The 16,381-nt window shown below is 47.8% G+C and overlaps 1 protein-coding gene and 2 non-coding genes across 3 annotated transcripts; 2 read left to right on the plus strand and 1 right to left on the minus strand.

Moving 5' to 3' along the window:
• Positions 1-1,221: 1,221 nt before the first annotated feature.
• On the minus strand, positions 1,222-11,359 carry LOC135824942 (uncharacterized). Its single transcript, XM_065337681.1, has 4 exons — positions 10,736-11,359; positions 5,155-5,543; positions 3,626-3,756; positions 1,222-2,200 (listed from the first exon to the last, which is right to left on the minus strand). The coding sequence occupies exons 1-4, from the start codon at positions 10,864-10,866 to the stop codon at positions 1,892-1,894; spliced, it is 960 nt and encodes a 319-aa protein (XP_065193753.1). The 5' UTR covers positions 10,867-11,359; the 3' UTR covers positions 1,222-1,891.
• On the plus strand, positions 2,726-2,796 carry Trnag-gcc (transfer RNA glycine (anticodon GCC)). Its single transcript has one exon. It is a non-coding gene; the product is annotated as a tRNA-Gly (tRNA).
• Trnag-gcc (transfer RNA glycine (anticodon GCC)) lies at positions 4,830-4,900 on the plus strand. Its single transcript has one exon. It is a non-coding gene; the product is annotated as a tRNA-Gly (tRNA).
• Positions 11,360-16,381: the final 5,022 nt, after the last annotated feature.

Here is a 16,381-nt window from a genome sequence, read left to right on the forward strand (position 1 = left end):
TCTCCTACCCCGAATAGAACCCACTGTAAAGTTTGGACGCTCAGGCTCCCCCGAACCTTTGAGCTACCCACAACACGCACAATCCGGCTAAGAGACTCCCCCATCTATACTTCCCTTGATCTCTTCAATACCATCCCACTCAGCCTCCCGCAAATCAATCCCAGACGATATCAAAGCAAACATCCTAACGGTTAAACCTCTAGTTGTCTCTTCAGCATGTACATCAGTGCCTGCTCAGTGCTCACTGATTGCTCAGCATATCTATAGTCCCATTGTTCCCAGTCTGCGTGATAGACTCTTTATGACCATGATTGCTACTATTTCAGCAAGTAGCTTTGATTTCTCTTTATCCGATCCCCGTGCCTGCATTTCTTCTTCTCTTATTGGCCACAGGCCATCGTGAGAATAAAACATTTCAAACAAGAACAATAACAACAAGAACAACAACAACGCCGATGACGACGACAACAACAATTTCTTATTGTTAAAATCATTGAGATGAAACTTATACACAACTATGGTGATACTAATGGTTTTGGGGGGGGGGGGGGGGGGGGAGGGCGGATTAATTTAATTTGTTTGAGTACGAAATAAGGTCTATACAACAACCTTCCGTAGTCTAAATTAGCATGAATATGTTGGACATCGAGTTGTCCACATAGATTTCCTACAAACACACAATGTTGAGTTGATGATTACAAGATGAATAAAATATCCCGGAGCTTATGGCAGGGGCTAGTCATTACAAGTTACACTCAGAACATTGTGCCTCGAAAGTGAGGTGGCAGTACTACTGCTACTACTGTAACTAGCAGACGTTAAAATGTATCTTCAATACAAGTCATGAACATGTAGCATAAAGACATTCAACTGTGCTAATTATACATGTCCTGAAGGGGTGCTGAAACTACAGTGTTCACTACCTACTGAATCACTAGTGTTTTTTTGTTTTATTTGCGCAGCATGCCATGGTGACCCATTCATGACTTGTTTTCCCCATGGACTGAATTAGAGCCCCTTGTACGCGGGCAAAATAACACATTTTATGAAGCATCAACAACATACAACCCAATGTTTACTGTTTACTAGTAGTACGTTTACGCAATTTCTTACTCTAGAGATTAGTCTCTGGTTTAGAACGGAGCATGCCGTTGTGTTCTGAGTTCACTGATTTCAGATGTGAATTCTTTGCCCCACAAACTGCATGATACGCCATGCGGATTGTAAGTTTAGAGATTAATGTGGATAGGAAGTTTATGTGGCTGATTACCTCAAACATTACAGTTAAAAGCTGACAATTTCAAGAGATCAAGACAAAGGCTAATTAAAGAAAAGAAAACTTCTGGCTCACTGTTCAAGATTGCGTAACATCTGGTTAAAAAATTGGTGGTGGTGTCCTATCGGCAAGGGTGGTGACTGAAAGTGATATAATTATTTGTAAACGTGTCTCTCTCCACATCGAATTCTTGTAACGTTATTGCCTGGTGGGTGGGATTCTCGTGCAGTGCAGTTCCTGCCTCACCCCTGGGTCAACAGCTGATGAAAGCAGTTCATCCGGTCTCCACCGTGTACTTGAGTATCCGCTGGTGCGTGGTGCATTGACTGCTGGCTGTGTCTGTTCACTGCACGCCAGTTAGGACTAGTAGTCAGTGTCTTCGACAAGGTCCGCCATAGCTTGGCTCGCTACCATGGGCATGCACTGCCTGGGCGAAAATCCATGTCAACGGAGGTCACCATGGATACATGGTTGCCGTGACGACCGCATAGCCACAGGCATGCGGAGCAGGTCATCGTGGGTATGACGTCATACCCGATGTCAGCCCCGATGTCATCATGGCTATGACGTCATGCTCGAGGTCATTTTGTAGATATGACGTCATACCCGAAGTCATTATGGCCGGCAGTCGCACGGATCGCTCCGTCTGTGCCGGCTCAGCGGCGCCGAAAGCATCTTGCTCTCCAAAATGTGTCCCCTACGCCGTCGTCTTCGGCCCGTGTAGCCTTGTACTTCAAAGTCCAAGTCAGCGTCCTGAATATCATACGCCTTGCCCTCCTCATCGACATCGCCTATGCAGTAGCATTGATTGACATGTTCTGATGTGCAGATGCTACAGTGATCATGCTCCCAGATCTCCTGCATCATCTCTCTGCACTCCTGCAGGTGCCTAGCATGGTGCTTCTGGTAGACAGTTAGCAGATACTGTGATACATACACACATACACATACACACATACACATACACACATACACATGCACACATACACACACACACACACACACATACACATACACACGTGAACACACACAAACACGTACACCCACACCCACACATACACACACACGCATGCAGACAGAGAAAGATGGTGGACATAATTATGTTGTTTGTCAATTTACAAGCATAACTACATTTCCTTCCAAAATCAGGTGTGTGACTCATCATAGGCCTTGACGGATAATACTAGAAAGTTGTCAGATTCGCTGGCTCGAAAAGCAGTGAAATTGACAGACACATACAAAGCCTATGCTGATGCCTCGTACTCTGCTCTTGTCGATCTCCCTCATCCATCCACACCAGAGAGTTATACCCAAACGGTCTGGGTACAACTCCCTGAGCTACACACACGTTCTCTAGGGTGGAAAACATTTCCTCACAATTTGGAAAGCGAGCTCACCTCACATGTGGTCAAGGTGATCATCCGCAAGAGTTTTAAAACCTCCATACAAGCATTGGTGGTTCAGTGGTAGAATCCTCGCCTGCCACGCGGGGGGCCCGGGTTCGATTCCCGGCCAATGCATTTTTTGTTCTGTCTTTTAAAGTCCGACTTGATTTTCTTCTGAATAGAGCATCTCCACCGCGGTATATGGTACGGTCTGGTATTTTCTTTTACTTCAATCTTTATCAAACACCATGACCAAGAGTACATAACTCCCCCCCCTCCCCCCCCCCCCCCCCCCAGAGTGTGCAACACCTCATCCAGCTCTGCATAGGGTCTTGGCCGAGCGTAATCGGATCTTATGATGTCATGCGTACACTCCACACCAGTGCAAGCCCGTTCTCGAGGCAGAGCATCGTTGTTTTTGATCAGAGTGTACCCGCGACTCCCCGGGTTCCCCTCAGGTGTGTACGGTTTTAAGACGCAAAGATCCGATTACGCTCGACCAAGACCCTGATAAGGCCTATGCAGAGCTGGACCAGGCATTGCACACTCTGGGGGGGGGGGGGGGGTATGTACTCTTGCCATGATGATAGAGACTCTGCTCTATGTTCACATAGAGAATTCGTGTAGAGGACAGGTGTCTGGGTTAGAGTCTACGGCTTCGTGTGTTTTGGGTATGGACCATTACAGGGAGATGAAGTTCTCTATGGTGGTGGTGGTGGTGGCACACTTAGAGAAAATGCATATGGATCTGTTGCATGCCATTCTGATTTCTGAGCAAACTGCTGAATTGGGAACGGTAGTTACTTCCCAATACACTTTCCACATGATTTCTCCGTGTGAGCAAGCGTAGAGCAGAACAGGCATATCATACGTTACTGGAACGTGACGAGTGATCCAGGGATTCTTCGTGTCGCGTTCTCTTTAAAGCATAGAGCAGAACATCTCTAAAGTGCCTGATCTTTACCTGTAAGACATCCCGAGAATAGCGGTACTCAGTTCTCCTGGGGCCGCGCAGCTTGGGAACATCCACTGAGGTCAATGTCTTCAACTGCGGTGACTCAGGTACACTTCTACGTCTGCGCTTCTTTGCTGCAGCTGAACACACACACATGCATACACACATGCATACACACACACACACACACATACGCATACGCACACACATACACATACACACACATATACACACATACACACACATACACACACACACACACACACACACACATACACACACACACATCAATCAAGTACTTATGTACTACTATACATGTGTTCATTAGTTGAGGGAATGGAAAAGGGAAAAATTGACTGTCACCACCAGGACTGGAACCAGGGACCTTTGTGTGACGCTAGCGATGCACTAACCACTGAGCTATGGTGTACCTGTGGTCAAAGCAGAAACCCTTCAACATTTTCTTCAGACTTTGAAACTCACGCTTCCTGTGATACTACACAAGCTGGTGGGACGCAGCCCTGACTGTGACCACACACTGCATGCACAAACAAGTATGCGCGGAGCCCCAACGCATCAAATACTACGGTATTCATTGGTTGAGAGAATGGAAAAGGGAATGTACTATGTCTACTTGTTGTTTAGCCTGATTTTCTTTCACTCTTATTATACTGTTTCAACCCCTATCGTTGTATGGCGTTTATAGCGCTATACCAGTGGGACTCTTCAGCTTTGTTTCTGCCAGTTATAAGTCGGCAGTACAGTACGTGCCTTGAGCGAGGGAAATATCATCTCGAAGTAATCATTCGCCAAGGAGGTCTTTGGTTACGGCTGCGAAGAATTCCCTTGCCAACGGGATAACTTAGCAACTACGGAGCATGACAGTACCTGGTGCCAATCAGGTTTGGACCAGAGAGTACCCCCCCCCCCCCCCCCCTGAGTAAAGGCCGATTCACAATACCACCATTCCTCTGCAGGGCATGCCCTATGCATGCGCACTGCACGCGTGTACCCAGAGTAGAAGCTGTACCCCATTTGTGTATGTCGATTATTTTGCGCGTTGCACCTTGCAAAAGTTGAACTTTCTTCAACTTCTGCGACAAGTACCTTGCGAGTGCACGCGCCAGCTCGCAAAAGGCATTTTTTTGTTGCAAGTGTCCCAAGTCGCGTCGCAAAAGATGCCATTGTAAACCAACCTTTAGTTTCCATCCAAGCATTGGTGGTTCAGTGGTAGAATCCTCGCCTGCCACGCGGGGGGCCCGGGTTCGATTCCCGGCCAATGCATGTTTTTTTTTTTTTTTTTGTCCTTTTCTGAAACACATGCACATGCGGCCAATTGCACTCGTCGGGAACATATTTCATAAACAACTCACACATGTTTTTCCTTTCAACTGGTAATTCTATGTAGCTACTTTATTATAGTAGCAGGAGCTAATACCCCCTCTTGGGGGGCGGGGAGAGGGGGGGGGGGGGTTATGGACTCTTCACGGTGTACCGGTACGTCAGTATACTTAAAACACAAGTAGTCAAGGACTTACGATCGAGGAAGGAGCTGAAGAATCCCGCAAAACCCGAGCACTGGTTTTCCGCACTGGTCGTGAACGTCATGGTGATTGTGTCGCCGTCGGCGATGTCCCAGGTGGCACCAGCCGCGCCGCACAAGCGTCGAATGCCGTCCTGCAGGTCGATGTCGATGAAGTCCTCCGAGCACTCCGAGTCCAGGGTGACCGCGGTGAACTCTATGACGGCGATATGATTGGCCGGCGCTCGGAACTCGTACGTACAGTCCAGATCCGCGTGGTATTTGTTCTGACACGCCGTGGGGCCGGTGGTCACCTCCGGCGAGACGAACGGCGCAAACTCGGAGTCCACGAAATCACCACTGGACACAACAGTGGTACCTGCAGAACAGGTCCACTCTCCAAACCTGCAACACAATACACAGACGAGGAAGAAAGATACACTTGTATAGTAAACCTGTCAAGGCGACCACCTGTCCCAGGGGACCACTACAACCAGAACCAAGGGATGCTATCTCCAGTCAAATGATCCTGGATAAGAAGACCACCTTTACATAGCGACCACCACGTTTCGAAGGTCCCTTGAGAGGTCGCCTTAGACAGGTTTCACTGTACTTGCAAGTAAGTGGAGTACGGAACATTCAGAATTGCTGGCAAGACACAGTTTCAGCCTTTTTCGTGCTCATTTCACATCTTTAACATACCTCTTCTGAATATAGAAACCCTCTCGACGGGCGAGATGCATTTCTGTAACTTTTAAAGAAGTAAAACTTTCACAAAAACGTTTTACTCCGACAAAGCTCTGTGAGTGAGAGCCGAGGGGCAGCACCACGGTATCTTCTGAACCATTTGTTTAGATATTTCGCCTCAGTCCTAACCAGCTGAGAATGACAGTTTTGAGGCAAGTCTCATCAATGATGCAGAAGACTCCAATACTGCATCATACAGTGTGATACTAATTTTGACGTATAGTAGAGTAATCATTGGTGTGTTAATGAGGTTCGATCAACGCTGGTAAGGCGTCGTGGTACTAGCACAGGTAGTGGCCGATAAGTTGCAACAAATTTTCTTGCAAAACGGTTGACATTGCAACTGTTCGCAACCAGTGTTGTGCTCGTTGCGCAAAGTAGCAGTTCTGTTTGCTTCCCACCTAGAAAAGTAATAGAGGCTAGAATCACTCACAGAACAACGATACAAGGCGCAAGGCTGGTGTTTTGCAACTCTGTACTTCATGCTATGCAATCATCACGCTGGAATCATTCAGGTACAGTTCAATCCACAGTACTGCCCTGATCGTGCAAATCAAGTGTGCGCGGTGCCTTGAGCTGTGCAGCCCTGTGCCTATGACCTGAGAACACGGAGATGTAAACTCAGTGGTGCTGCCTGCTGGGAGAAAGTTTCATGACTCTCACGGTCGGATTTTACTGCACAAAAAAACTTGCAGTACACTCGGCATTGTATAAATACGCAAGGCGCCGTTTGAGACTTTGGCTTTCCCAGTGAACGCTGAAGCTAGTGCCATTAATGCACTCCATATTATTAGGGTTAATTTTGATAAGAAAAATGTCTTGGCAGGGGTCCAGATCCTCTTCTCGTTTGGTCTAGAAATATGCCCATTTTAGGTCGGCTGACTGTCCACTTCCTGCACCCCCGCTGTTCGCTAATGGCCCCTAGGCGCTAAATGATTCCAGCAGCTCAAGGCAATCTCGTTAGAAACCTCCAGCGCTACTTGGTCTGAGCACATCATTCTATAACATCCTCTCCTGAATAAACCTGGGGTTTGCCATTATTTCGTTAGAGGACAAAGGATTGGGGTTGATTGTGGATGGTGACATGTTGTATGAATGAAATTAGCGGAAACACGACGTGACATCTAGATTATAACTGTCAATGAGACAAAGTGATAAACGCAAAGATTGCAACGCGGTATGTTGTACATTGAAGAACGTCATAAGAATTCTTATGAAGCAGATAGTAAACATGACACTCAGGCAGTGAAGTAGCAAGTCCTACCCGTACCGATCGCATAGCTTTTGCCAAGATACTCGTTGCTAGCCTTTTCTGCTGGGACCATACAAATTGAATTCCGCTTTGCTATCAAATTGAATGTATTATCTGGCACTTCGGAATACCTCCTGTTTTGCTATATTCTCTCGATATTACCCCCTTCTCTGGCTTTACTTTCGTTCCCATCTGCACATTTGGCGGGTTTGGCTCCCACAACTTTGCATGGATCCAACCCTCTCCCCCAAACACACGACACACGCACGCACATACATACCTGTACACAAGGAAATCGTGATAATTATTACACTCGCTCCCCTCGCACGAAAAGCAGTACGTGACATTATTGTGCAATTCTCGGCGAGAGACTAACAGTTGCCGCTCATAACTGGAGTGGACGTGGCTCCAGTCCTGTAACACTGTCTCACAACTGCCTGATAAACACTAGTTCGGAATCCTAAGGTTTCCATCCATGCTGTTAGAGCTGACGAGTATTAGCCTTCTATAGTAATCTGTATTTCAGGATTCCCCAAACTCCTATTGAGGGGATCTCCAGGGAATCTCTGATTGGTGTATGCACCAGGAATATAACGTTAGTACAGGGAATGCGAAAGGGGAACGTGGGGCCAAACTGTGCCTTTAGTCTAAGCCTCCAGTTGTCAATGTTTGCCAGCCGAAAGCAAAGGTACAATGCCATTGGGACCAAACGGCTACCCTTTCCTCTTGGGGGATCCTTTTAAAGTCATATTTTCACGACTCATGTGTTAGGGGAGACACTTTTATAAGGCCGTGGAGTTTTACTTTGAAATGAACCTTTCCGCAGCGGGCTGCCCAAGCGATTTCACAGCAAGCCTGCTCAATTCGTCCGTATTCTGGTGTCAACACGCGACTTGTGTGGACATAAGAAACACACCAGTTTACACTAGACGGCTAGCGCACCACATTCTCCCAATCTTAATCTGATGATCAACGCGTCCGGCAAACGGAAATACATGAAACTGGATAAGATTCCCAGAGGCAACACGGCAGATGTGAAATGGTGCAGTTATGCTGTCTGGCTATCTAATCCCTTGGAGACTGGCATAAGCAAGGAGTGGGGAGAGCATATCCATGTATTAGTACTCGTTCACGGCTGAATCCCATACGGTCGAAAAGGTACACAACAACTACTTGTCTTGTACTTCGCAGAATCCTTTGCCGTCTTTACCCGTGCATGCACGGTGTGCATAGTGGAAGGGACACCTTGCCCCCCCCCCCCCCGCCGGGATTACGTCGAGATAAAACTGGTGCTCACGTACCCAAACGTACATAGAGCTGGGCTAGAGGTCTGTGTTCAGACTACAGTGGGCGATCACGATCACGTGGTCTATGGCTTCCCCGCGACAAGGCACCTCAACTAACTTGCGCAATTGCTGCCTTGTGTAGGTCAATGCAAGCGTACCACGTGACTTTACCGCTTTGAAAGGTCCTATCCCCATCATACAAGAACGGATCCCGCCCATCTCATTAGCCGTCTGTCCGCTGTCCGCGGTGTTTTTTTCAGTCTTGTCTTCCACTGAATTCCATGTATACATACATGTACTTGGTCACCGAGTTGGGTTTGTGCATAATCGTAAACAAAAGTATGCCGTCAGTAGGCGTTAACATGTAACGTAACGTGTACGTGAACACACTGTGCAGAGAGGGACGCTGCCAACGGACGAACGTGCTGAATGCGGCCCGACCCAACTATCCAGACAGCATTGCACTGCAGAGCTTTATCACATCACATCTTCTTGAAGACTAAAATAATCGATTATTGCTCTGTGGACCTATCAGGCAAATTGCTCCTGATTGCAACTTCCGTCTTCCCTCTGTTTGTCGCTGGAGAATGCCACAATTTCTGCTGCCGTCCCAAATGCCAATACGTATTGGCAAACAGTGCGGAACAGGAAAGTCCAAAAGAATACTCGAAGCGTTCCACGTAGTCCAGACTCCGTATGCACACGCGGCTCCAACCCTCTCAAGAACATTACAGCGACGCGGGGAGTCCTTGCCTTGTTGGAGTGGGCCACGCATGACACTACTGCGGCGAACTGTTACCAGCACACAGAGAGCTAGAACATGACACGATCGACCGGCTGCCACTCCAGAATACCGATAGTCGCTGACAATGGAACTTGTATCACTCTACCTGAGATCCTAATCATCAATCTAGCGAGGAATAAACGGGCCTTTTAACCACCAGCATGACAACACCATACACAATGGAAAGTACCACAGCACCCCATGATGTGCACCACGATAAACAGTGCCTGTGGAGTACTTGGTTTCCTCGCCGGGCCACAAATATTTTAACAAAATGTGACTGTTCGCCGGAGGCACCGTGCACGTAGGCATCTGGGGCGCACTACGGTATCGTCGAATAGCTGTGAACATCACTATTGACCCGACAGCTCGCCTCGAGCAAGCACATCATGCAGGGTTACGACTAACGTTATGATTCACACGATCACAATCTACTTCATGTATTCACCAAACAGCAGACGGCCGGTCGACGGGTACATGTCATCGTCGCCTGTGCAGAGTGACAATAGGACCGCGAGGAAGTGGCGCGACTTCTGAAATGATTGCGCTCCGGACGCACTTCCGCGTCAAAGTTCGCCTGCGACACCAGGCAAAATGATAATGGCAGTCGACAATGCATGGCATTCCAACATTCGAGTGCACGGATCTCCAGTAGAGTTTACGAATCAGTGATGCACTGGGAGGCCAACTGGGACGCGATCTCCTCTACGTTCTGTATATATTATGCAAATACTTGAAGTAGCAACCAACGCCCGACCATCGAGGAACAAAACTAACCGAAACCTTTTCGCTACTGTTAGCTCCCCGGGTTTATGCTGCAGTAGATCCACTGCTATAGCACATTCGGCTTTAGGCGTCGGTGTTGGGGAGAATGGGAAGGTATGAGTTTCAAGCTGGAGCTACGGGAGTGGTGGATCTTTACGATTACTAGTAGCTCTGATCCCCCACTGTACATGTACATGTACTGTATCCCTTGTCAATACCATCATGTTCACATTGTAGTACCACTGTCAAAGACACAAACAGCCCCAGTATAATACCAAGTGCGTGAACCTACAGCGTGATATAGCTGAAAACCGTTACTGATCGTGCTGGCTCGAACCCACAGCCAGTTTCATCGAAGGTACTTAGAGCTAGTGATCATGCCAATCCATGAAAAGGCTCTACTATTCTCACCTACTGTACTGTGTACAGGTATGAGGGGTGGCTCGTGAGAATAACATGACACCCGCTCTCACTCTCGGTCTCTGGCCATAGGGTTCTCAAAGTCCTGATGGGAAATCGGCTTCAAGGCTTTACCAGGGTCTAGCTCATCAATCACCATCAGGAATGTTGCACTATACGTGGTCCAGCTTAGGATGATATCCCGGCTACCTGCCTCGGTTTGCATTTATACTTCAATAGGAGATGTTTGTATTGCTTGGCAGCGAATTTGAGGTGTTAACAAGGGAGCAGTTAACCCCCCACTTCAACCCCCCATTCCACATCGCAAGGCATTTGTTTATTGAAAACCAAATGTTCTACTTACGTTCCGGATTCTGACTCCCGCACTGCACAGGCTGAGAGGACAAGCAGTACCAACACAGCTGATAACCGGCAGCTTCGCGTCGACGACATGATCCCGACTCGCCTATTCATCCGACAAGTACGCCTGCCCATCGGGAGAATAACAATACTCTGTCTGTGATAGTGTTGATCTGATCTGGCTCTTCGCCCTGAACTCCTCCTGGGATACACAGGCTACGGGGATTGGTAGCTGAATGCCTTCGCTGGCCAGGAATCGGGGGAAGCGTTCAGCAGACGGCACCTAGGAATATCACGGCTTCTACTTCGGAACCTTCCACTCTTCTAATCCGAATACGTATTGCGTTTCCGTTGCTGGAGTCCGTGAGCAAAAGGACGTTTGAGCGGATTAATCCCCGTGAAACAGTTGCTGGGGCTTGGTGGCGACCAGGTAATGTCCACAGTGAAGAGAGATTTCTTTGCTTGACTGACTGCAAACGCGTCCTGAAGGTTCTGCAAGCACCCAGGAGGGCATTGGCCAAGAAATGTCGCCCGGCTGCCACTATGCCAGCCTGCAATAGCCTGTATCGCCTCGGCGAATGATCTCTCAGGCCCGTTCTCTGAGTCATAGAGATAGATGGTGGCATTAATGCCATGCGCTCTGCCCTGTTTTGTATCTGTGAGCCACGCGCATCAGCATCAGCATCAGCATCAGCATCAGCATCAGCATCAGCATCAGCATCAGCATCAGCATCAGCATCAGCATCAGCATCAGCATCAGCATCAGCATCAGCATCAGCATCAGCATCAGCATCAGCATCAGCATCAGCATGCTCACACATACGCCCTGATAATATGGAACGTGTTCGACTGCAGGCGCTGCTGGTATACTGTCAACCAGACCCTGGGCCTTGGCGATGTTACGTGAGTGGATCCGCGGAGTATAAACCGCCCATAACGCTAGTGCTGGCATGCCGCTTACTCCCTACTTCTCCACGGTCCGAGAGGGGCCACTTGAAGCTGCGGCCTACGATGTTTGCGGTGCGTTGCAAGTAGTGGAGGGTAAGGGGGGAGAAGGTGGGTAAGCTATGCAGCATGATAATACAGTGCCAGCAGAAACGGAAGCAATAAGGAGCAAGTCCCGGCTACAAGTAAAACTGTACAGGACACATTCGCCCTTAGACTCAGAGCGTAATACAATCGAGATTAGCTGTGTCCGAGGCCGATAACTTACGTGTCTTTGCTGATAACGACCCCCTGGTGAGATGGCAAGTGAATATGAAAGTAGATGGGGCCAGAAAATTGAATATTGTGCTGCGGAGAGCATAGGGGCAACGCGTCGACGACTCTTGTAGCACTTGACTGTAATCAAGGTATTTCCACTTGTGTCCGTCTGCACTAGTGTAGTAGCGAGTAGTGTAGTAGCGAGTAGTGTAGTAGCGAGTAGTGTGCGGGTAAAGCGGTCACTGTGCATGTATAGCACGTACGGACATTCAATTGTGATCAAATTCCTCTTGTGTCAACTTTGCAGTGGCAGCAGAAGGGGATGAAAGAGATGTTTGTCTTCGAGTCGTGTCCACCACTCGATCCAATTGAATAAGATCTTGGCCGTGGCACATCCAATTGACTTCAGCATGTCTAGTCATACAAGATGTACAGCAATACATGTACATGTATATTACTCGAAGTATTACTATTCAACAACTGACTGCAGTGGGTGGCCAACATGTATCTCGTACGTTCAGTTGCTAAAGAATTCGGGGTCGTCGTATCTCGGATGGGACCCATTCGTGTCTGCTTCTTTTTTTCTCCTATGAGATGCACGCTCTGCACAGTAGTACACTGAGGAGACCAATGTTGACCTTTCAGCACATTACGTGCAGCTGCCAAGGGACATGGTGGAGCGGGTTGGACATGACATTACCAAGCTCTGCCGACCATAATGGTCTCGACATCACTGAATGCTGGATAGGTGTTTTGAACGATCCTAAAGTCCTCGCGGTGGTCACGCGGCTTCACAGTACCAACATATTCGCAAATGTCCGTTCCAGACAAGTGGATCGAAGTCATCGGTGTTGTCCCTTGCTTTAAAAAATTGAACATGACAGATCGTCAGATTGCTGTGTTCAAGGATATGCCTGACGGTGCGTTTGAATTGATACCTGTCCCTATAATTTCCCTTTTTTCATTTTCTTTTTTCCCTTTTCCATTCCCTCAACTTGGTGCATGTCCGAAGAATGTCAAGATTTTGTAAACCGATCTCATAATTATTGGAACATCAAAACAGACACAAGTTGTGTGAACACATAAACTCTGCTGGATCAGGAAAGGTGCTGGATTAACAGAGATCTCTAAAAATCCTGTTGCATTGTGCGTGCATGAAACATTGTATTTTATTTAGCATTGTGCTGGTGCATCGCGGCTGGTGGCGTAGGCAGTGCTGGAGTGGGCTGACTAGCGACACACAGCCACAGGGTAAAGACGGCAGTGGCATTGTAGGAACACCTATGCATATCATACAGTGATGGTGTTACTCAATCTGCGGACAGAACTCTTTCGTCCTTTGTGGAGTCATTAGCGCAGCACAGAGAGAATGAGGCCGAACCTGATAGCAATGAACAATACATTAGTCATGGTGTTATGTAAGTGAAATCCAACAGCCTCTATGAAACAGGGCAACATTATTGCAGACCACTTATCACGGTGCTAGGAACGCCTAGGCACGGGGGCTAGGGCTGGTTATTGAGCGAGGTCGGATCTCAGTTGCCTTCATTGGTACACTACATCATGCCCAGACACTCACCATGGACTTGCTCTGACCAGTACAGTATCTGCCTTCACCGCACAACGCGGCGGGGGCTGCTGCGAGTCGGATTGCCACAACAGGATGCTTTGGGCGGTGCATTCCAAGATCAAATTCTGTTTTGATTGTGTAAGATAACACTTCTGCAAACTGGATTTGATCTTGTAATGGTCGATGTAGACTTGACGAGATCAAGGACGCTGCTGCTAATGCGCAAGGTTGCGATAAGAATCGCTCAGGAACGTGCCCCAGTAAACTCTTCTATAACGTACTTCTTCGACGTTTTAGGCGAAGACTGGTGATTGGGAAAGCATACGACGTAGATAGGATTCCCGGGTCCAATGCTCTCATTCTCCAATGTTTCTACTTGAAGTAGAAAATACGTTATAGCCGTTGTACATTCGACCGAACATCCATTTTTACAGTACATGTTTGAGCCTGTATACTTCTTTTACGTGCTCGTGTACAGATACATGTACAATGTGAACCAGTTGAGCCCCGGGATCGTGACCTTGTTTACCATAAATTATTGTAATCTATGTCGTTTGCGCCTCTTCCGCCTTATACAAATCATACCCCATGGCCGCTCCCCCAGTGATCTCTGATACGTGCTTGCAATCACGTTTGGCTGGCTGGCCTCGGGTTCAGTAGCGTAGTGCTGCTGCATCGTTGTGAGTGGAGGTGTCGCGGACACAATGCGGCATGAGGGCGGTAAACGTGGAGACCCGGCCCGCGTGACTCCAACCTGATCCGGGCACAATGGACTGGTCAGGCGCAGGCGAGTGAATGCATAGCTCAGCTGTGGGGTTCCGCACGCGATCGCCGTTCGTATTGAGCAACCCGATGCTCGCATCATCGAGACGAAAACCAATGTTAACCCACTGTCCATACGTCCTCTCATTTTCCGCATCGCAAGACAAACAGACACACACCACTCAGTCCCGACAGCTAGCAGTGTCGACCTTGTCAGGTCTCGTCAGGGGAGCTCAGAGTCAGAGCTACTGGCCAAACCGATCACAATGAAGTCGAATGAACGATAAAGCATGTGTTAAATCAGCTCCACATCTGAACAGTAAACCCGTCAAGGCGACCACTTCGATAAGCCGGTCGACTACCTGCCTTAGAAGACTATTGCACCCAGGACCAAGGCCAGGGATGACACTTCCAGTAAAATGACCCTGGACAAGGGGACCATCTGGTAACAAGGACCACGTCTTGAAGGGGCCGCCTGCCTGAGCAGTCATCTTAAACAGGTATCACACTACACTTGGTTTAGAGAACGACCCTGACCATACCGATTGCATGTATGTAGGGAACTCTCTAAGAAAACTGTAATTTTTTGTTAACTGAATCAGAATCGGACAGGACTTGTGAGCAGGTACTATGAAAAGTGGTTGTGGGCATACAGCGATTCCCGGTGTTGTCCGTCTGAAACGTGTACAGCGTTCCCAATTGTGAAGCCTCCCCAAGTGGCAAATTTGTAGTTCCAAGAGGTTGGCAAGAGAGTTGGGCGGACCGAGCACTGGAAACACTAGAACAACAGAACAACAGAGAGCAGGTTAGTAACTGTAATAAAGAGAAGGACAACGTGTTCCAGATTATGCCAGACGGCACGGAAAGACCACTGTCCCTGGCATCTGGCCACGCTATTCCTGACGCCGCTGGAGGGCCCTAAGCAGATCTGAAACCTGATCGCATGCTGACACTGAGTGGCATCATTATGTTGGTATAACAAGTAGCCTTACAGAATACTTGAAAAACACAACACCACTAAGAGCTGGCAATCCAATGTAATTCGGGTGCAGCAACTGTCCACCCCATGGATTTGCATTTCCTTCTCGAAACCCTTTGCCACTCCCAGCAACGTAAAATAAACATACTACCACACACTAGCTAGTGATAGGTAGTAGCTAGCACTGTAACCGGGTGTATGAAATGATGGCTTTATTGTTGCTGGGTAACATTGATCACCATGGAAACACACCACACACAATTCCGAACGCAAGTACTTTTAATAGTAACAACACAATTTGTACTGTAATATGTACATGTATGTATGTATTCATATTTCTCTCGGGCAGTCCCCACAGACCGATGGTCTCCTTGCGGGGTACCCGTAGTGTTTACTGCCTACCCGCTACATGTGCGTGTATGTGTATGTGTATGTGTACATGTATGTGAATGTGTACATGTTTGTGTATGGTGTTGAAGCAGGACCATTCAGATTCTACTGACTACTGGTAAGCGTGGCTCACACGTACACCGGCAGCGAAAGAAAGTTCATTGAAATAGACTCGGATGGAGAGCCAAGGATTAATTTTTTATAGTAAAGAAAAGGACCACGGAACTACAAGTTACGCTATAATATGTCCACTAACACCACCAGTTGCTTGAAAATCAGGTCCTATGATAAAATGGCACAAAAGTGACCGAAGGTACTGACGTTCTACATCTAACTGGCTATCAGCTCTAGCACATCTTGGGTGCACACTCCAACAACAAAAAAGTTACAGGATAACATAGGAGGGGAGGTGAGTGCAACCAAGACAAGCACAAGCTGAAAGTCTCAGCTGTGAAGGACGTTGGCGGATGTACATGCATGTCGATGACGATACTGGCATGACCATTGCATTAGACAGTTGGAAGGCTGTTGCCTTGGAGTGTGCACCCAAGAATGATGTGCTAGAGCTAGCTGACAGCCAGTTAATTGCAGAACGTCAGTACCTTCGGTCAGTTTTGTGCAATATTATCGCATGAGCTGATTGTCAAGTAACTGGTGGTGTTAGTGGACATTATAGCGTAACTTGTAGTTCCTTGGTCCTTTTCCTAACTACGAACTAATAATTATATCCGGGCAATCGGAGCAAG

This window comes from Sycon ciliatum, chromosome 9 (assembly GCF_964019385.1).
Source record: "Sycon ciliatum chromosome 9, ocSycCili1.1, whole genome shotgun sequence".
Taxonomy (NCBI): Eukaryota; Metazoa; Porifera; class Calcarea; order Leucosolenida; family Sycettidae; genus Sycon; species Sycon ciliatum.